Source organism: Xyrauchen texanus, chromosome 2 (genome assembly GCF_025860055.1).
Source record: "Xyrauchen texanus isolate HMW12.3.18 chromosome 2, RBS_HiC_50CHRs, whole genome shotgun sequence".
In the NCBI taxonomy this organism is placed as follows: domain Eukaryota; kingdom Metazoa; phylum Chordata; class Actinopteri; order Cypriniformes; family Catostomidae; genus Xyrauchen; species Xyrauchen texanus.
In genome coordinates this window covers 9030830-9052973 of record NC_068277.1, presented here as the reverse complement: position 1 = coordinate 9052973, position 22144 = coordinate 9030830, and the positions used below count along the sequence as shown (strand labels likewise).

The 22144-nt window shown below is 39.2% G+C and overlaps 1 protein-coding gene across 3 annotated transcripts in view; it reads left to right on the top strand.

The window, feature by feature from the left end:
- Positions 1–739: 739 nt before the first annotated feature.
- LOC127657824 (DENN domain-containing protein 5A-like) overlaps positions 740–22144 on the top strand; it is a 62987-nt gene continuing 41582 nt past the window's right edge. Inside the window, exons 1-3 of one of the 3 annotated variants that reach the window (XM_052146750.1) lie at positions 740–1174; positions 19144–19212; positions 19765–19874. In XM_052146750.1, the coding sequence (XP_052002710.1) occupies positions 1075–1174; positions 19144–19212; positions 19765–19874 (279 nt within the window). In that variant the 5' untranslated portion in view covers positions 740–1074. Of the gene's footprint in view, positions 1175–15934; positions 16021–19143; positions 19213–19764; positions 19875–22144 lie in introns of those variants that run through there. The other 2 variants (XM_052146766.1, XM_052146759.1) reach the window with 2 other exon arrangements.

The window sequence follows — 22144 nt, the reverse complement described above, 5'->3', positions numbered from 1 at the left end:
TATTTACATTAGAAAACATTACCTTATTAAACTTTTTAAACAAAAGCGAGTCAAATGGTTTCAGAATTAGACAAGGTTTTTTTTTTTTACGTGAATATTAGATGGAAGTTTTAATGAGTATAATGTACCTCCCTAACATAAAACTCACATCACATTAATTATGGGTATGTTCCACTAACATTGATAACCAGAAATGTTCAAATACCCTGTCATCAATCTGAAAATAATGAGACTGTAATAATTTTTGTTTAGGATATAATTTTAATTGGCAAGGATTAATTCTGAGCCTAAGGTTGATTATCTGGAAATGTAAGAGGTTTATAACTGTTGAGGTTTGTTTTTGTTTGTAATAGCCTATCGCTATTTTGTCATTATAAATATATATATATATATATATATATATATATATATATATATATATATATATATATATATATTAGAGATTAAAGATATAAGGAGCCCCTAACATCTTATCCTCAACCTTAACCGTGAGTGGAAGTGACGCCCCCTCTTTGAGCAACCCCGCCTCTTTATTGAGTAGCCCCGCCCTATTTCCGAGATTCCGCCCCCATTTGGAGATCTCCTGAATACGTACAGTCTCCATGCCATTCCTTAATCCGACACAAGAGGACAGGATTGTCATTCTACCACATTTCGTTACGAGAAAATAGTTCAAATGCTAGGCTAATGCAACAACTTTAAAGTCAGTTCTTCGTTGATTTTGTAATATGTGACTACTGTGATGTCGACATTAATTGCTGTCGAAAGAACCGATTATCAATTCCAGCCAACACTCCGCAGATCTAATCCTATGTAGGCGCTGATTGTGCTCGTTCAGGAGTTGAGCGCATAACGTCATCCCTAGTGGAGCACTGCGCATGCGCACACGCACGAGCCAGAGCTGAGGACTGAGGCAGCCGAAAACAGCTGTACCGGAGGCCCACAATGCGAGTACTGGCGCTCTGGCGTTCTGGCTTGATCCGCATCCGCAATGGCTGCGCACAATGATCCAGAGTGCTCGTAATATGCACTCTAGACCCGCGAAGAGAAGAGCACTAGCGGAGCCGTCTCAAAATGAGCACCGGATTCAGCTCGAGCTCCTGCCGGTTCGCGGATTATTTCGTGATCTGCGGTCTGGATACCGAGAGCGGCTTAGAACCCGACGAGCTGTCCGGTAAGAGCCCGTGATTTGGGAATGAGGCTGTTTGTTTATGGGACAGATTTCGTCAAAATCGTGTTTTTTTTTTAATTTTGTATATGCCTATAGTTTTGCGTTATGTGATGTATCAATCCGTAGGCTACAAGAAATAGTGATTATTGTAATAATTAGGCTAATAAACTCACTAACATCAACACAGAAGACGTGCATAATAGTCCAAACATTAGTCAATTGATGAGATTTAATGCAGGCCTATTATACCCGTCGACCTATACAGAAAGATTTGGGGAGATTTCTAGATAGTTGACCTTATGACCCCATTAATTTTCTTATAGAGAAACTGGAAATGTGTGCAGATGAATCATAAACAATACAACAATAATATATATTTTTTTATATATATATATATATATATATGTGCTTTTATTTTTTTTAAATGCAACAATGCAAACCTTTAAGCTTCTATGTCTTTCATTTAATAATATCTCCTCCATTCATGATCTTTAAGCATAAACAAAACATAATCCAAGCACAATTAGGGGGATTACACAATACATTGTTAACTTTGTTCACAGAACAGTGTAAGGATTAGTGTGAGTGCATAATACATCCATCTTTACAAGTATTTTCCATATATTTGACATGTTTTTAACACAGTCCTGTTTAAAGTGTGGAAACTCAATAGCTATATATTTACAATCACTCCACGTAAACAAGGTTTTAGCTTGTGAATCATTCACACCATGATTTATTCTTTTAAGATTCATTCCTCCAGCATGTGACATCTTGTTTGGGAGAGAGTGTAGATTTCCTGTGGTTTTGGGCTTCTTCCTCTTAAAGTTTGTGTTTGGTAGATTTAGACTTGTGCAGCAATCAGAGCCATTGTTTTGCTAAAGTGTTCAAGGGTTTCTCATAGAAAAGGGTATTTCATTTCAAGCAGGTCTTGTTGCCTGTGCCCTCTATGTTTAATTTCACATGTCGATCAATCTGGGTTTTTCCAATAAAGGATTCTTGAGCTTTTACATGTGGTCCCCCTAATTATATGTATTTGGTTACGTCCTTGATTAACTCCCGCACATCTCATAACTGTTATGTGTGGCTATTAAAGGGATAGTTCACCCAAAAATGAAAATTATCTCATTGTTTACTCACCCTCATGCCATCCCAGATGTGACTTTCTTTATTTTAGCAGAACAAGATATCTTTAATTAAGATATTTAGAAGAATATTTCAGCATACAATGCAAGTGAATGGTGACCAAAACGTTGAAGCTCTAAAAAGCACATAAATGCAGCATAAAAGTGATCCATAAAGCTGCGTACACACTGCCAGCGACTTTGTCGCTGCAGGTCGCCAGTGGCTGGCGGCGAAGTCGCTAGTGGGCGTTCCCACTACTGGTTGCCTAGTAACGTTTATAAATGACATTCACGGATGTCATTCCAATGCTCTTGACAGCAAATTGCTTTTCTTGGCGCTAAAAACAAACATTTTGGAGGGAAAAGACTAAATATAAATGGAATCAGTACATAAAATGCTTTATATCAAAGATGAATGAGAAACAAGGTGTGCTCTTTGCCATAGCGGCTGTTTATCTGTGGCGAAAATGCAAACGCCGGTCTGTCTGGGTCCACAAAACCATTCAATCTCGGAGTCAGCACGGCGAGTACCACCGGCTGGTGCAAGAGCTGCGGCTGGATATACCATATCCATATCATAGAGCACTGGAAAATTGCTAACAGCAAGAATTAGCCTTTCATCCATCTTTCCGTTACTGCAGGAGCTGAGAGAGAGAGAAGGATCACGTGAGCTTCTTCTCTCCTATTGGCTGTAGCTTCCGTTAGTCGCTCTTCATTTGAATAAAGTTGAACTTGTCTCAACTTTGTCGCGTCGCTGGACACGCCCACATCTAGTCGCCAACGGTCGCCGGAAGTCGCTGTGCTCTCATTGAAAATTAATGAGATGGAGTCGCTGTCGCGCGCGATGTCGCTGGCAGTGTGTACACACAGCTTGAGACTCCAGGGGTTAAATCCATCTTCTATAAGCATCCAATCAGTTTTGGGTGAGAACAGACCAAAATATAACTCCTTTTTTTATTATAAATCTTGACATCAGCAGTCTCATTGGAGATGATTTCAAGCTCAATTACACTTCGTATAGAGCCATCTAGCATTCTGTGCCACTGTGATTGAGTTTGAAATCATGATCGTGCCTTGAGACTGCAATGGTTAGATGTACATTGACAAAGGAGTTATATTTTGATATGTTCTCACTCAAAACTGAATTAATCACTTAAGAAGACATGGATTAAACCACTGGAGTCTTATGTATTGCATTTATGCTGCCTTTATGTGCTTATTGGAGCTTCAAAATTTTGGTCACCATTCACTTGCATTGTATGGACCTACAGAGCTGAGATATTCTTATGGAAATATCTTAATTTGTGTTGGTGCAGAAGAAAGAATGTCATGCACATCTTGGATGGCATATGGGTGACTATCCCTTTAAGCAACTTTGCCTTGGAGACACTTAAATCATTTGTGCTTGTAGAGGGCCAGATGCATGGATAAGCTGTGAATTGAACATTTACAGATGGTTAAAATGAAACCGATCCTGTTGTCAAAATGACCGGTATCCAACATTACATGTTCCAAAGGGAAAAGCCTGATCAATTGAGCATGCCCCTCACCATACCCTCAAGACAAAAGAGAGGTCACTGAAACTTCTCTGGGGAGAACAAAATAATTAACCATTCTTAAAGGGACAGTTGACCCACAAATGACAATTCTCTCATCATTTACTCACACATTTTTTGTTCCAAACCTGTATGCCTTGTTTTCTTCTATTGAACACTAAATGAGATGTTAGGCAGCTTGACAATCTCAGTCACCATTCACTTTCATTATATTGGTAAAAGAGCAGTGTCAACATTCTTCAGAGTTTCTCTTCTTGTGTTCCACCAAAAAGACATGGTCATACATTTGGAACGACATAAGGGTGATTTAATTATGACCGAATTGTCATTTTGGTGTCTTTAAAGCTGCATCCAGTCTCACAGCAAGAGTGTGACACACATAATCTTTTCATATATATATATATAAACAAAAAAACCAGACATGTATGCCATTTTTTTGTTTTGTTGTCTAACTCGTGCACATGATTGGGAAACACTATTGAGTCTGTGTTGGTTAGTTGGTTGCGGATCGAAACTGCTAACACACTGTTTTTGGAGGAAACAAGCTAGTCAGGTTGTTTCTTTGTCATACGTTTACTTAACATGTTACTGCCATTTCAAAATTTTCACACTCAATGATTTGTGAACTTGATTGTAAGTGTTCTCTTTTTTTTTTTGTTTTTGTTGGTACCCTGTATTCAGTGCTACAGTGACTGCATCAGATGGTATCTGTGATGGTGTCTGTACATCATAGTGTTGCCATATTCATGAACCATGATATTACTCTATACTCCAATGTATTTAAAAAGAATACCATTCAATTAGTATGGTACATGTCCAGAAACACCATGGTATTACTATGGCACAATCTTGGAGAAAAAAAAAAAAAGGTAATACCACGGTACTTTTTGTTGGTATATTAATCATCCAGTGTTGTGTTTAAAAATTGTTATACTTTTACAAGCTACGCCTATCAGCCACAACATTAAAACCACCTACCTTATATTGTGTAGATCCCTAAAATCCCAGGAGCTCAGCAGTTACAGAAATACTCAAACCAACCCGTCTGGCACCAATAATCTTCCATGCGATCATCTAATCAGCCAATCGTGTGGCAGCAGTGCTGTGCATAAAATCATGCAGATACGGTTCAGGAGCTTCAGTTAATGTTCACATCAACCATCAGAATGGGGAAGAAATTGGATCTCCATGATTTGGAGTGTGGCATGATTGTTGGTGCCAGACGGGCTTGTTTGAGTATTTCTGCTGATCTCCTGTGATTTTCATACACAACAGTCTGTAGAATTCACTCCGAATGGTGCCCAAAACAAAAAAAAACATCCAGTGAGTGGCAGATCTGTGGACGGTAATGCCTTGTTGATGAGAGAGGTCAACAGATAATGGCCAGACTGGTTCGAATTGACAAAGTCTACAGTAACTCGGATAACCGCTCTGTACAATTGTGGTTTGAAGATTCATATCTTAGAATGCTATTCTGAGGTGCGAGTTGGTGCTGTTTTGGTGGCATGATGGGGACCTACACAATATTAGGCAGGTGGTTTTAATGTTATGGTTGATCGGTGTATATCTAGAAACCATAGAGGATTATAGGTGGGTGGGTGGATGGGCCCATTTTTCCATTTAGCATCTACACAAAACACCCTCAGAGTGAACGTTACTATAACAAAATGTTTGCAAACTGACTTTTCCATGCTGCGTTCCACGTTTCACAGCCGTTTCCTTTTGAAATGAACACTAGAGGCGCTAGAACAACTGTGCGGTTTATTCACTTTCACTCAAATCGTAACTACAATGGATTAATATGACGTTCTAAACACATATTTTTGCACTATTACTCACACACTGCTGTTACGATATCGAAGCACTCTAATGCATCATTTGAAAACAACACATTTTAACACTTGTATCACAGACCCACCTACATTTACACACTTATTCCAATGTGATTACGGTAAGGATGTCTGTTATGTTCAACTCTCATTTGCTTTTAGAACACAATCGGTTGGGTTTAGGTTAAAGTTTTATATTAGGGAGGTACGTTTTACTAATTAAAATCTCCATCTAATATACATTTTAAAAACCTTGTGTAATTACGAAACAATTTCACTCGCTTTTGGCGCCCCCCACTGGACATTTCACAAGGAAACCGCAGAGAAATGTGTAAAGCACGCAATTTTGATTTGCAAAAATGTTGCTACGGTCAGTTAACGTTCACGAGGTCAGGATGCAAAATCCTTAGCAACGCATTGCATTGCCTGGCAACCTCCCACTAGCATCATTTTGCACAAGCAAACCCCATTTCCTCCAGAAAATCGATCATTTTAGTGTTGTTTATCCTATTATGCTTGTACAATAATTTTTTGAACTTTTTTTTTTTAATGCTGTAATGATACAGTGACGGCAGAAGGAAAGGTCTGTTTGCAGACTCTAGAGGTCTGATTAGCTGTTTTGACAGGGGTAGGTCAAACAAAGCCATAGCTGCATTGTTTGAAGTTGTCAGCTGTTTGCGGAGTACAGTCTTGGATGTTGTGTAATTCTACCCCAAGCCTGCTTAAAATGCAAAGAATTTGTAGATTTTTCCATGTGATTTTGATATATTGTACCTTTTAGCTTCTTTCACCATCTTGTTTACGTTTGAAGGGATGTGTTCTGGATCACATGACTAGAGCTTAATGCACTTTGTGTTGTTGATCCATTATTTCAGCGGTAGAACATCTGCCTCTTCTCATCAGATCTGTTTAATGGATTATTTTATGGACTCTTGAGAAATGTGCTCCACATGGCTCCGTTACAGCCCCATGACCCTTTCCGAAACTGCCGATGGGAATGCTTGTGCATTGCTGCAGTGTTAGTATATCTGTTGGCAAAGAGACAGAAGAGGAGAGCCATTGTCATTCCTTGCATTTCTCTGTTGGGCCCGACGGTTAGGCCTGATTTAGCAGTAATGAGAAACATCCATTAGACTGTTAAATATGGGTCAGTCTTGCACTCAGGCGAGTTTAAAAGCAGAACCTACATTTTGCAATGGACATTCGATATGTAGCCCTCCTTAAATTTGTGGTTAAATCAGGACAAAGCAGAACAAATTTTTGCCTCGTATGGAATAAATCTGTTGGCAAAGTGGTGAACAAGTTTTTTTTAGTCAGTTGTTTGTTAGATAGATTTTCTTGGTAGATTTACCAATTAAGGGAATGTTGTTTAAGTTTAGAAATGTTATATTTGCATACCGAAACTGTGTTAGTCACACAAGAATTTCCCTTAACCAAATCCTAACCCTTCTACACTGGGGTAAACCCATACAGACACACACAAGCCAGAATGATGCATTTCAATGTAACCAGAGTGCTTTGAGTCTCTTCAAAAGTTCATAATTATAGGATTATTTTGAGTGTGCAACATGTAGTATATGGCATCTAAAAGTTTTTTCTTCTGCAACAGTTTATTAAAGCAATCCGTTGTTTGTTGGACACCCCACCATAAAGAATCATCAACAGACTACATACACTGCCTGGCCAAAAAATAAGAAAGTTCATTGTGGCATTGTTTCGACAACCTAATGCAACGCCACAACATTTATTTCTGCCAGAGTTGCATTAATTTTTGGCCGAGATCTTGTATTGATGACGGGGGAGTCGAACCACTCCGTAAAGTCTTCTCCAGCATATCACAAAGACTTTCAATGGGGTTAAGGGTCAGGACTCTGTGGTGGCCAATTCATGAAAATGATTCCTCATGCTCCTTGAACCACTCTTTCACAATTTGAGCCAGGTGATTCTTGGCATTGTCATCCTGGAATATGCCTGTGACGTCAGCAGCGATGGATTACCGACTATGCCAATGGGGCCAGTGCCCAGGGGCCCTTGACTAACAGGAGCCCTTGATTGCCCATGGGGGCCCTGGGCTTTAAGGTTGTATGATGTAGTTTGGCGATCCCCCCACTCAAAAACCCATCAACAATGAAAATGAATACTCCACTTTGGCAGGCGCTTATTTGCCAGTTTGTGTCAGCTTGTAAAATAATGTAACATGTTCCAGTTTTGTCATCAAAGGGGTTCTGTAGGTCTTCAGTCAGTAAGGTTGCAGGACATGGAGCGGCTCTCATTAGAAAGACTCCGTTAGCAGTAGGGAGACTTGCGCACATGTACTTCTACTAGTGATTGTAAAAATGCTCCGATACAATCTGATGTACAGTACAAATGTCATTCCGTAAATATTCAGCACACAAATTAAAAATCACGTTATCTCCTAGTTTGATTATTAGACCACAAAAACTGAGATTTAATGAGATAAATGTATATATACTTTGCATGTACTATGTGCACTTCAATTATCACCTGTGAATGTGTGGAACTGGTGTTGTGCTGATGCCTGCTGCTTTTCTGAGCTCCTTGTCTTTTTATTTATTTAGACAGCAGCTGTTTACAATTTTAATAATCACTTTTGTGTCACATAGCGACTGGCTTTTCCGGAGGTGCAACTTCTGTTAAAACACACACACATGTAAACGGCCTCAAAGCAAAAGCTCAATTTAAATGGAAAAAGGTATGACCGAAATATATCACTACTGTATAGTTTTTTTTTATTTATCCCCTTTTCTCCCCAATTTGGCATGCCCAATTCCCACTGCTTACTAGGTCCTCATGGTGGCACGGTTACTCACCTCATTCGGGATGGTGGAGGACAAGTCTCAATTGCCTCCACTTCTGAGACAGTCAATCCGTGCATCTTATCAAGTGTCTCGTTGTGCATGACACCGCGGAGACTCACAGCATGTGGAGGCTCATGCTACTCTCCGTGATCCACACACAACTTACCACACAGCCCATTGAGAGTGAGAACCACTAATCGCAACCACGAGGAGGTTACCCCATGTGACTCTGCCCTCCCTAGCAACCGGGCCAATTTGGTTGATTAGGAGACCTGGCTGGAGTCACTCAGCACGCCCTGGATTCGAACTCGTGACTCCAGGAGTGGTAGTCAGCGTCAATACTCGCCGAGCTACCCAGGCCCCCTCACTACTTTATAGTTAAGAAATATTCACTGTAATACTACTACTACTAATAATAAATCAATAGTAATTATATAGTATCCAAGCAATATCTCACAACTGTGATGCTCTATTACGCAGCTATTTATTTGACAAAAATATCTCTAATGTTGTATTTTGGATTATGCTGTGAGGTTCTGTATAAAAGCACTTCATTTGATAAAAAATAATACAATAGTATGTTGAAAATGAATTGATATATTTTCATTTGATTAAAGTTTTTAATTGATTTATTTAGACAAAATTGAAATAAACTGTTGATATGGCGATTCATTAAATATTTCATAAATAATAAAACAATACAATTCTTTAAAAAAGCAGTTCACTTTTAAACATCCTTACGGTATTGTTTATTTGTCTCTCATGTCTGTAAAATCCACTTGTAAAATGCAATAAATAATAATACTAAAGAAAAATCTGACTGTCTGGTAATTTTTCTTATCTACTAGCCACATTGGCTGGTGGGCTATAAAGTTAATTTCAGACCCTGTGTATACAGTATGTGGCGACCCATAGTTTAAGAAACACTGTTCTATATATTAATGTTATGGTGCCTTGAAAGCCGGTTTGAAACCAGTTTTCATAGTAGGTATCTACATTAAAAAATGCTGCCTTACAAGCCACTGATTGGGCTGCAAGGCAGCCAGACAGCTGCCTTTTGGTTTCGGACTGTTTCTTCATAGAAAGATTGAGAAAGAGCATTGTAAACAAAGGTTTGTTTGCCTTTACTCACAAGAGACAAACTAGTCACACATTTTTCTGAGGTGTTATAACAGCTTTAAGATTGTCAGTGTTTTCAAATGGCTGTCTGTAACCCTTCAAAAGTACAGCTTTGAAAAATCCACAATGTTTTTAACTGAACTGGTTTTCCTTCTGGCTTTTGTTGTCCTGCTTTGGGGAATTCATTTAGTTAAGTTTATTTATGTTTCCTCTTTTCTGATAACTCCCGAGTTACTCTCGGTTACTGTTGCTGTTATTTTTCTGAACCAGTCAGATTTTCTTCAGAAAATTAGATTAATGGTTCATATTTACATTTATGCATTTGGCAGACGCTTTTGGTTGCTTAGGACACCTGGCTGGAGTCATTCAGCACACCCTGGATTCGAACTTGCAACTGGTAGTTTACATTTACATTTATGCACTTGGCAGATGCTTTTATCCAAAGCGACTTACAGTGCACTTATTACAGGGACAATCCCCCCGGAGCAACCTGGAGTTAAGTGTCTTGCTCAGGGACACAATGGTGGTGGCTGTGGGGATAGAACCAGCAACCTTATGATTACCAGTTATGTGCTTTAGCCCACTACGCCACCACCACTACTCCATTATATTTCCAGAGAAAAACTCTCTTGAAAATAGGCTCTCTTGAAGTGACCTTAAGGAACTCTGGGTTATTTTTGCATGGTAATTAACAGGTTGATTATTATCGCATGACTTTAGTTGTAATATTGTTTCTTAAATATGAAGTTTTAATTATTAAGCCTTGCTTAATCTTTTTCTTTGATGCATATTTAGCATTTTAATCAGCTCTATTCATCCTCCGTCTTATTGGTTGTGCAGATACCAGCAGTGTGCTGCAAACTTTGTGACAATCCCCTCTTTTATTCCAATGACAGGGCACAGGGTGAGGGCTTCATTAGCATATGCATTAGAGGCCCTGCTGGCAGAGCATTTTGATTGGCTGGCTGACAGCCTGGGTGCTCTATTAGGCCCTTGGTACACTGAGTCCAGGCAGTTGGGTTCGACACACACACATATACAGATTTAAATACTATCCCCCAGGAATTTCCCATGCACCCTCTCTCCAGCTTTTTCTCAAAGACCTCACCATGAAAGAGAGCGCTCCTTTGAGGTCTTTAGAATGGTTTGTGATTAATCGAGCTTGCATGATAAAGGAGATTTGAGGAAGTTGTTAAGGACTCTTGGTGTTCCATGAATAATTTGTAAGACTTCTACTGCACTGAGAACATGATAACAAATTATCAGCCATGACTGTTGCTGGGCAACACAGGAAATGTAAAGTCCACTTCCTCTCATGAATTTCTCTGATTGATTATCCCATAAATTCAACAAGAAATCAAATTCGCCCTATTTAATGTCTAAAAGGATAGTTCATCTTAAAAAGAAAATGATTTTATAATTTACTTAAGGCCAGTTTATACAGCATAGGCTCTGCATCGTTGCCTATGCGGTGGATTTAAAAAAATATTTTTTAGTATTTATTACGTTATTGTAGTATTAAAAATTAGTTCATATGATTTATTAACCATATTGTCTGCAATGCAAGTCAAGTCAACCTTTGACTCAAAGTGAAATACTCAAACCAGCCCATCTGGCACCAACAATCTTCCATGCAACCATCTAATCAGCCAATCGTGTGGCAGCACGAGCTCCAAGCAATTACACAATAAATGGGGACTGAAAATTTCTAGCTTCAAAAAGGATGCAAAGGATCCACAAATTTATCATAAATGTGGGCCATATGTGCAATATATTCCAAGTCCTATACGATAGCTTTGTGTGAGGAACAGACTGAAATGTGTTATATTCACTGATAATCTTTCCTTTCAAAATCCAATCAGTTCCTGATGGATAAAATCAAGCCCTGGTTTTTCTATTGAACATCCTGTTTCACTCAAAATGTATGATGTTATGGGAGTAAAATGGGGTACGAATGCTGTTTCATGTTGACTTGAAAAAGGCTGAACGCTATCTTCCATGCACATTGTAAAGACGTGAAACTGTTAAATTGAAACCTTTTGATAAAGTCCAACCCTGGCTATTTACGCTACACCATGTAATTAGAGAAATTAGCCACAATTGTCTCTGGCCCTATATAGAGTCTGTTTGTTCCCGCCTGTATAAGATGAGCTCTTGTCTCTTCCTGTTGGAGCTGAGAAACTCTGCGTGCTTTGCACATTGAACTGCAAAAGTTGTTGTATAGCCTTGGGATGCTCTGCAGTTACAACACGACTTCTCACCATGAAACTTCAAGCTTCCTCTGTGCAAATGGTCTTGATTTCTAGGGAACATATCTAGGAGCATATCCAATAATTAAATAATCTGATTACACCTGTCCATTGCATCCCAAGGTGCTTTTTGCTGTCTTTAAAAATGGCAAAAACCTCACAATAAAGACTCAAAAGCAGTTCAAATGTCCCTGGAAAAGTAAAAATATGACTTTTTCGATGTTAACTGATGTTGAACAACAAGGATGATGGCATAGATTTAGTTTCACTATTTTTCTTCAACGGTGGCCGATATATTATTGGAAACATGTAAATATTATTATTGTGCCGATCGTGGAATTACCACAGATATTTTCATAGATTTGCTTTCTGCAGATAATCTCTGACATCTAGCAGCTTCTGTCCTTGTTACACAATCTCAAGCATTTACATTTACATTTATGCATTTGGCAGACGCTTTTATCCAAAGTGACTTACAGTGCACTTATTACAGGGACAATCCCCCCGGAGCAACCTGGAGTTAAGTGCCTTGCTCAAGGGCCCAACAGTGGCATCTTGGTGGCTTGAACCCCCGACCTTCTGGTCAGTAACCCTGAGCCTTAACCACTGAGCCACCACTGCCCCTGGCATCAGCGCCTGTGCACACAAACAGCATGTGTGACTAGGATCGTGTTTTAAACATTTAAAGCATTTCACGTCACTCTGGGAGGATTATTTCGATATCTATGCACGATGAAATGTTGTTTTGGGGTTTATTTGAATTAAGATCATCTGCTGTATGTAACGAAATGCAGTTATGCTGTTTATGTTTCATGAAGTAATAGGTGAAAAGAGACAATTCTTAGGGCATCTTGGGGGCAATAATATTTGCTTATTACTTTAACATTGTGGCAGGGTGGAGTGCGGGGCCAGGTCGTGATTATACACACCTGGTCCCTTATCAGGCTAATTAAACCTCCGAGAGGGATAAAGGCCGATTGCGGGCGGTGGTGCGGGAGAGAGAGATCGCTTACGGACATGTCCGTCATGTGTGTGTTGTTGTCTTTTGTTTAAGTTTATAATCAAAATATTATTTACATTGCCAAGCCGGTTCTCGCCTCCTCCTTCTGTAATGCGGTTGGGGAGCAAAGGGGAGCTGATGTCCGGGGTCGCGGATGGGGCCGGGGCGGCCTCCTGGCTGAGGAGGCTCCGGATCGCATGCCGGTCCTCTGCTTAAGCCCATAGGATCTCGAAAAAGTGGCGATCTTGGTCTTGCCAGAGCTCAAGCAGGGTCTGATGGTGGTTCTGATGTAAACCAGCGAGGGACTGGAGGACCTCCGCCAACTGGGAGGACTCTATGGGGCGACTTCCATCATCTTGGATAATCACCCGGGTTTCGGCACCAGTGTAATGTAGTTCAATGGAAAGGAGGAGGCAAGAACCGGCTTGGCAATGTAAATAATATTTTAATTATAAACCAAATTGCTGGATTAAAATGTTTGGGCAACGATTAAGACTAATTTGATTTAAAATACTGTATCAAACTTACACTTATTAGTATAGTTTACAAATGTCCATCTATGTATGACACCTTTGAATGTGTCATTGTGTCATACAATTCCGGGTGCCCACACACAAAGTTTTCATTAATTTTTCCAGATTTCTTCTGCTACTACGTCAGTATGTCAGTGACATCCGGACAATCTCAATGCTGATATGCTTTCGCGACAACGCATCATGAGGATTTTCCGTTCGAGTTGAAAAATTTTGCGTGTTTGAGTCGCGCCATTCGCTTCATTCATTCACGAATTTACTTCTATTCACATCTTTGCATTGACTTTGTATGTAATCGCAAATCGCTCGCTTCGTGTTGTATGTGAACGTGCCATTAGACAATGTTGAGAAAAACCTGCCACATCACCACATTTATTAAATTCCTTTACAATATACACACATTCGCTCTTTGTCTTAAGCCTGATTCGCTGAAAACTGCTCCATTAATGTTTTAACATTCACAGTTATGAATGACATACAAATTACAGTATGTACATGACATATTTAAAATTCAAAATGGCAAATTTTGCCAAATGGTGAATAGTTTGCATCCTTGGAAATCACTGTCGGTCGGTACAAAATTTCAATCATAAAACAGTGGTCAAATATTGCCTTGCGTCTCACATGACACTAACACTCTTAACATGAACTGCTTGCTGATGTGCGGTGCTGGAATAATCCACAAGGTTCCCCCTTAGCTTCTTAAACTTGAGTCCCACCTTTACCAATTTGATTGGCTGTCTTAAATGACATTGATGGGCGGTGTTAGACTACTGAGCACTGTAAAAAAAAAAAAGACAACTTAATGACAATTAGACAGCGGTGCATAATGGACTGCAGCAGAACAGCAACAAGGATATCAATTATTGGGGGAAACAATCTGGCCATATCTGATTATTGGGGAGACTTGTCCCCCTCTAAGAATATTGTGGTTATGGCCCTGTTCAGAGACTGTGGCACACGCAGAGGCGGGCAGCACTGTGATGAATGAAAAGACCTCGTCATGCTTCATCTGACATGTTAATTCTCTGCCAGTGCCTCACACATGAATAGCTTCAGTCATGAGCGCCACCACAATACTAAGACTGTCTGTACGACAGTTCATGCTAGGATGAGTCAGGCCAACATAAAACAAAACACTCATCCTTTTGTTGGTAGCCGACGAGCTTTAGATATTATGAACTGCAAACAAATCAATAAGGCCTAGGTCAAATCACTGGTACTCTAAACAAACAAGCTTTTGCAGCAGAGTTACTCAACTGCTAAAGCCAAAGGGCTGCAATATTCTACATAATATGTCATTTTTACATAATAATCTCTTTCCGTTTAAAGGGATAGTTCACGCAAAAATGAAAATCATCTCATTTACTCGCCCTCATGCCATCCCAGATGTGACTTTCTTTTTTCAGCAGAACACAAACGAAGATATTTTGAAGAATATCTCAGCTCTGTAGGTTCATACAATGCAAGTTAATGGTGACCAGAACCTTTGAAGCACCAAAAAGCACATAAACCTAAAAGTAATCCATAACACTGAGATATACTTCTAAAAATGTGCTTAGAAAGTTGGACTATCCTTGGAAACTGGTTTAATCCATTTCTTCTGAAGTGATCCAATCGGTTTTGGGCGAGAAAGAACTCCTTTTTCACTGTACGTCTCTAGGCACGATCATGATTTCAAGCTCGATTACACTTCCTAGTGCTTGCTACATGGCTCTATGAAGTGTAATCGAGCTTGAAATCATGATCGCCAAGGAGACTGCAGATGTTAAGATGTATGAAAAAGGAGCTACATTTTGGATTACTTTTATGCTGCCTTTATGTGCTTTTTGGAGCTTCACGATTTGGTCACCATTCACTTGCATTGTGTGGACCAACAGAGCTGAGATGATATTCTAAAAATCTTTGGTTGTGATCATTCACATCTGGGATGGCATGAGGGTGAGTAAATGATGAGAGAATTTCATTTTTGGGTGAACTATCCCTTTAAATGTCCTGTGCATAGTGAACAAGAACGTATTGGGAAACCATTCTCATGGAAAGAGAAAGAAGATGGATCAGAATAATTTATACAGGAAAGAAAATATTTTTACACCATTTTACTTTTAATACAACCATTTAATATTGTAGCGGGTCTATGGCGGATTGTCATGCTAATAGTGTGTCTGGTTGTTTAACTTGACAATGTACTTGTCCACTAGCTCCTATTGTTTGTGTTGGTCCAGTCACCATACAAAACTACTTTCTATTCTTATGCAATTTTAGAGGCTAAAGCTGCTATATCCTCCTATTTGGCCATATCCGGCCGGGCAGCATTCGTTTTGTAGTCCCCCGAAGTGCCTTGTTATGAATGTGAACTGGATTTGCTTGTCCTTTAAATTCACACATACATAGTCTATTAACTCTTCAAACGTGCTGAATGGTGACAAACAAACAAGTGCTTGCCTTCAAATTAAACCTGAGCACATTCCTCAGGGAAATATCCCCCGAATGCAGGTCTGTTCTTGTTGCATCAGGGCTGGATTGTTCATTGTCTGATGGGTTTATGTTTGGCAGATTAACTGATCAGTTAGGTATCGCAGACTCTCTCTGTTGTGGCTACCAAACTGAAGAGGCTGAAGTAAGTATATTTGTACTGTGTGGGCAGTAGAGGAGAGGAAAACCCTGTGACATTCATGCATGCATTGCATATACAGACTTCAGTCTCTGTTGTTTCAACATGCTGTTTCGAACGTGTGTGACAGCAAGCAGAAACTTTCGAGAACTCCATTACATGGTGAATGAGAAGAATTTATGACCTATGAGTTTCTGAATTTTGTGTTTGTGAATATATGTCTATAATGGAATCTTTTGGCTATGAGAATGGTATGCAACCTTTGCAAACATATTTCATGAAGATTTATGGCAGCTTTGTCATGAATAACCCAGCTCCCTTTTAAACGATGGATATATGGGGTAAAACGCATAATAAGTGTAAAATGATTTTGATCATAGTACTTGAAAGAAACGAACTAAACCAACTGATATTTGCTTAATTTGCGGAGACAGTTGAATGCTCTTCTAGGATATTGGACTTGTGCCATTTATGTCTGAAATTTTGAAGGAAGTTTTTCTTAATTAATTTTATTCTATTTATCATTTCTTTTGAAAAGGTTACTGCACGCCTCATAATAAAAGCAAAATTGAAGGAATATTCTGGGTTAAGTTCAATCAACAGCATTTGTGGCATAGTGTTGTTTACCTAATTTTGGAGGTTACAGGAGGCACTTACAATGGAAGTGAATGGGACCAACAGAAATGTAACTGTAAAGAAGTTCAATGGAAAGGAGGCGGCGAGAACCGGCTTTACAATATAAATAATATTTTAATGAGAAACTTAAAAGACAAACACACACATGACACATGAAGGACATGTCCGTAAACTATCTCTCTCTCCCGCACAATCCTCCGCAGTCGGCCTTTATCCCTCTCGGAGGCTTGATTAGCCTGATAAGGGACCGGGTGTGTATAATCACGACCCCGCCCTCCGCCCTGCCACAGTGATGCTTATAATTTCATAAAAGCACTTTATTTAATTCTTCCATAAAATTTGTGTATTATTTGTGCTGTAAAGTGTGTAAACCGTTGCTTTTATAGTATTTTAGGGGTTACAGCGGTATGTCGTTATGGCAACAAAGTTGCTCCCGATTGAGACAACTGCTTTAATGGTCCCGAGTCCAAATACAATGTGATATGAGGCAAAGATATTAGAAATAGCTCTGTCAGGTCGTTATAATGGAAGTACATGGGGGCGATCAATTAATGCCTTCTGAAGTAAATCGATATGTTTCTTTAAAAAATAAATCTATAATTAAAAAGTTATTAACTTTTAAAGTGCTTACTGCCAGCAGCTGATGCGTAGAGTGACGTAAGCATGTCGGTGAGTTCTCGTGAGAAGTCGGAAGTGGTGCTTATTTACAACAGAAGAACGAATGTCATGCGATAGTTCGGCCATTTCAAACTGCAGCAGAGCCCTGGATGGAAGATTGGGTCTGGGTAGCACAGCGAGTCAAGACTGGAGTGGTGGTGGTGTAGTGGGCTAAAGCACATAACTAGTAATCAGAAGGTCGCTGGTTCGATCCCCACAGCCATTGTGTCCTTGAGCAAGGCACTTAACTCCAGGTTGCTGCGGGGGGATTGTCCCTGTAATAAGTGCACTGTAAGTCGCTTTGGATAAAAGCATCTGCCAAATGCATAAATGTAAATGTAAATGTAAATGTAAATGTAAACTACCAGTCGCAAGTTCGAATCCAGGGTGTGCTGAGTGACTCTAGCCAGGTGTCCTAAGCAACCAAATTGGCCCGGTTGCTAGGGAGGGTAGAGTCATTTGGGGTAACCCCCTTGTGGTCGCCATAATGTGATTCTCGCTCTCAGTGTGGCACATGGTGAGTTGATAGCGTGAAGCCTCCATACTCCCCTCATCTCCGCGGTATCGCACTCAACAAGCCACGTGATAAGATGCGCGGATTGACCGTCTCAGATGCAGGGGCAACGTGAGATGAGATTCGTCCTCCGCCACCTGGATTTAGCCGAGTCACTACGCCACTATGAGGACTTAGAGCGCATTGGGAATTGGGCATTCCAAATTGGAGAAAAAAAAAAAAGTTTCTTACATAAACCTATCGATTCACTTCAGAAGACATTCATAGATCGACTGCCGTCATGTGGAACACTTTTATGCTGCCTAAATGTGACTTATGGACCGTCAAAGTGCATGTACTTGCATTATAAGGACCTGACAGAGCTCTATTTAAGAAAGACAGTAATGCTGTACATATCTGGGATGGCATCAGGGTAAGTGAATGAGAGAATTGTCATTTTTGGGTGAACGATCCCCTTAACTCTACACAGAAAAGGTTAGTAAGTGGTTTTATCTCACTAACATAATTTTAACACCGAAACGGTTTACTCCTTGAGCCTATACTTTTGAAACCGTGAGTATTGTAACGTTTACGAATTGGCCCCCATTCACTTGTACTGTTAGTGCCCCCATTGTAGCTCAGATTTGTGCTTTTTTTTTTATTTTAAGGAAAAGTTACGTTGAAATGGATTTTTATGATGGTCAACATCATGCCACAAATGTTGTTGATTGAGCTTAACTTGTATTGAACCCGGAATATTCTTTTAACTCGTTTCTTTGAAAAAAAGAGGGAAAATGCACGCACGTCCAACACTTCTTCAACAGGTGCCAGATCAAGGCAAACGGCATTGAAATAAAACTGAAAAAGTACATCTGCACTGTTACACTATTCCCTCTTATTGATTTAAAAACAACACTTGTACTTTGAAACAAAGGTATTTAATGATCCGTTGCCTATTGACGTGCCTGATGAAGATCATTTTAATCGAAATGTGGCTGTTGTTTTTAAATCAATAATAGGGAATAGTATAAAGTGTGCAGATCCACTTTTTCAGTACTTTTACGTGGGTGAAGATCAGTCCAAAAAAGAAAAAAAACTTAGCTTAACAGCCTTTATATCATTGCACCACATCACATGCCAACATTTTTGTGCTTTCTGCAAGAACAATATTTTCTCAAAAATATTACTGTGACTTTTCCCCATAACAGTTGAACATTATAATGTAAACACATATTTGCATGAGTGAACATGCAATGAATCATGTTCTTAATGACAAATGAGTGAATATTCTCACCCTCCCTGTGTAAGGGATTAATTTTGCTGTTGTTTCATTTGTTTTGTAGCTTTATGCCAGTATATAGAGGCTACTAAATTCAGAGATGCAAGAGGAAAGTTGATGAGTACAGATGAAGGTAACCCCACTCCCCACTTTCTCCACCGCTCTCCCATCCTGCAGTCAATGCTCCTGTTCGTATCACAATGAACAACAGCTCCGCTTGTGCCTGCTAACCTTTGACCTTTTGACCCTTTGAGGGTACTATGGGATCACCTCTATTCCTGCCCTTTCACACTGCAATTCCTCTTCCTCTCCTGTCTCAGCAGCAACTTAATCAGCACCCCAAACTTCTTAGACATTCACTGCTTGGTGAATCTTTCACTGAGGTTTGCTTGGTGAGCTGTACTGTGCTATAACTTGTTTTTCGAGCCACGTCTTTTCACAGCGTGTTCCGACACTTGCACTGCTTGCACTTTTGGCTTGGAATGGGTCTGATTCTGTTGATTTCTGTTTTATATGTATGTTTTGGGCAATAATAAACAGCCACTTCAGAATAAAAATGTGCTTAGAAAGTTTGAGGCTAACTGATGGACTGTCTTTAAAAACTGGTCAAGACAAATTATGATCTTATCTCTCTCTCTCTCTCTCTCTCTCTCTCTCTCTCTCTCTCTCTCTCTCTTAATCTCAGGTGAGAATTTTGAGCAGAGTCCACTGCGGAGAACTTTCAAATCTAAAGTTCTAGCGCACTACCCCGACAATGTGGAGTGGAACCCATTCGACCAAGATGCTGTGGGCATGGTGAGTGACATTGTGTTTGACCCATATGGGTTGTTTAACAATCAATACAGATATCCAGAGAGCAGGGTGGCCAATGGCCTTTATAAGGCTGATTTCTAAAATGTATAGTTCCTGTCTTGGATGCCGATTGGTCAATTGACCCTTTTCACAGGCTATGATACATTTCTGCATTCATTTACATTTCATACCACTACAGTTTGTATTATATTTATCTGGCATAAATAAAAAAAACTAGTAACCACTTCTTCAATGGGGTTTCAAATGCAGCTGATTAGGGAATGACAGTAAATTTGGCATCTTTCTCTCTTCTGACTGTTGTAATTCATCTCTTTGTATTTCTTTTCTCTTTTGGAAAGTCTTCTAGTGGATTGTTTTGCTGTGTATGTACTGTATATAGCTGTAAAGCACGGCCTCTTGTAACTTATCACTTAAATACATCAGATAATAGGAGCAGTGTTACGAAACTGAAGAAAACGTTCATTGACAAAGGGATTTTTGATTTCGTCAACGATAAAGAAAACAAGCTGATGAAGGCGTGTCATGATGGTAATTAAACGACTTTATTAAAGCATACTGTTGAAGAAAATATGACGAGATAAAAATTATACTGCAAGATACTGACAGAAGAAGAAGCATCTTGAGAATCTGTATGTAGAAGAATACACTGGTGGCCAAAAGTTTGGAATAATGTACAGATTTTGCTCTTATGGAACGAAATTGTTACTTTTATTCACCAAAGTGGCATTCAACTGACCACAAAGTATAGTCAGGACATTAATGACATGAAAAATTACTATAACTCCACATGCAGCAATGACAGCTTTGCAGATCCTTTGGCATTCTCACTGTCAGTTTGTGCAGATACTCAGGTGACCTTTCACCCCACACTTCCTGCAGCACTTGCCATAGATGTGTCTGTCTTGTCGGGCACTTCTCGCTCACCTTACAGTCTAACTGATCCTACAAAAGCTCAATGGGGTTAAGATCCATAACACTCTTTTCCAATTATCTGTTGTCCAATGTCTGTTTCTTTGCCCATTCAAACCTTTTCTTTCTTTTTTTCTGTTTCAAAAGTGATTTTTCTTTGCAATTCTTCCCATAAGGCCTCCTGAGTCTTCTCTTTACTGTTGTACATGAAACTGGTGTTGAGCGGGTAGAATTCAATGAAGCTGTCAGCGGGGGACATGTGAGGCGTCTATTTCTCAAACTAGAGACTCTGATGTACTTATCCTCTTGTTTAGTTGTACATCTGGTCTTCCACATCTCTTTCTGTCCTTGTTAGAGCCAGTTGTCCTTTGTCTGTGAAGAATGTAGTTACACCTTTGAATGAAATCTTCAGTTTTTTGGCAATTTTATGCATTGTATAGCCTTCATTCCTCAAAACAATGATTGACTGACGAGTTTCTATTTTGCCATTTTGGATCTAATATTGACCTAAAGACTTGCAAGTCTATCGCATACTGTGGCTACACAAAAACAAACACAAAGACAATGTTAAGCTTCATTTAATGAACCAAATAGCTTTCAGCTGTGTTTGATATAATGGCAAGTGATTTTCTAGAACCAAATGATCAATTTAGCATGATCACTCAAGAAAAAGGTGTTGGAGTGATGACTGCTGGAAATGGGGCCCGTCTAGATTTTATCAATAATAACTTTTTTCAACATCAGACTATGCTTTGTGATCAGTTGTATGACATTTTGGTGAATTAAAGTACCAATTTCCTTGAAGTGAATGAACATGTGCACTTGAACTAAATGATGCGCTAGTCAGAATATGCGTAATTTGCATTGCGTAACCTGCCTTTGTGAATACACTGTTTCCGTAAGAAACGCTACATGCTATTTAATATCCTTTCACAGAAAATTAAGAAGTCTCTAAAGCATGAAGAATTCAGAATACAGTTGGCTATATGAATGATACATGTTTAAATTAGAAAACGTTTCTAAATTTTCTTTCAAAATGTTTGAATATTTGATTTAAAGTTTGCTCTGTTACAGTTTGACACACTTTGTTGTCCATTGTGCACAATTATCAATTAAAATAAATTATATTTGTTGACTAAAATTATGTCATTTGTCAGAGTGAAACTGACTAAAATGAATGAATATGACATGACAGAATATTGACAAATTTTAAATAAATTTTCATCAAATGGCTAAAACTATGACTAAAACAAAAAACTGTGAAAAAATTTACAACGAATATGAATAAAATTCAGTTAATATTTATGCAATATTTAAGTATTTACTCTAGGGATGCAACAATA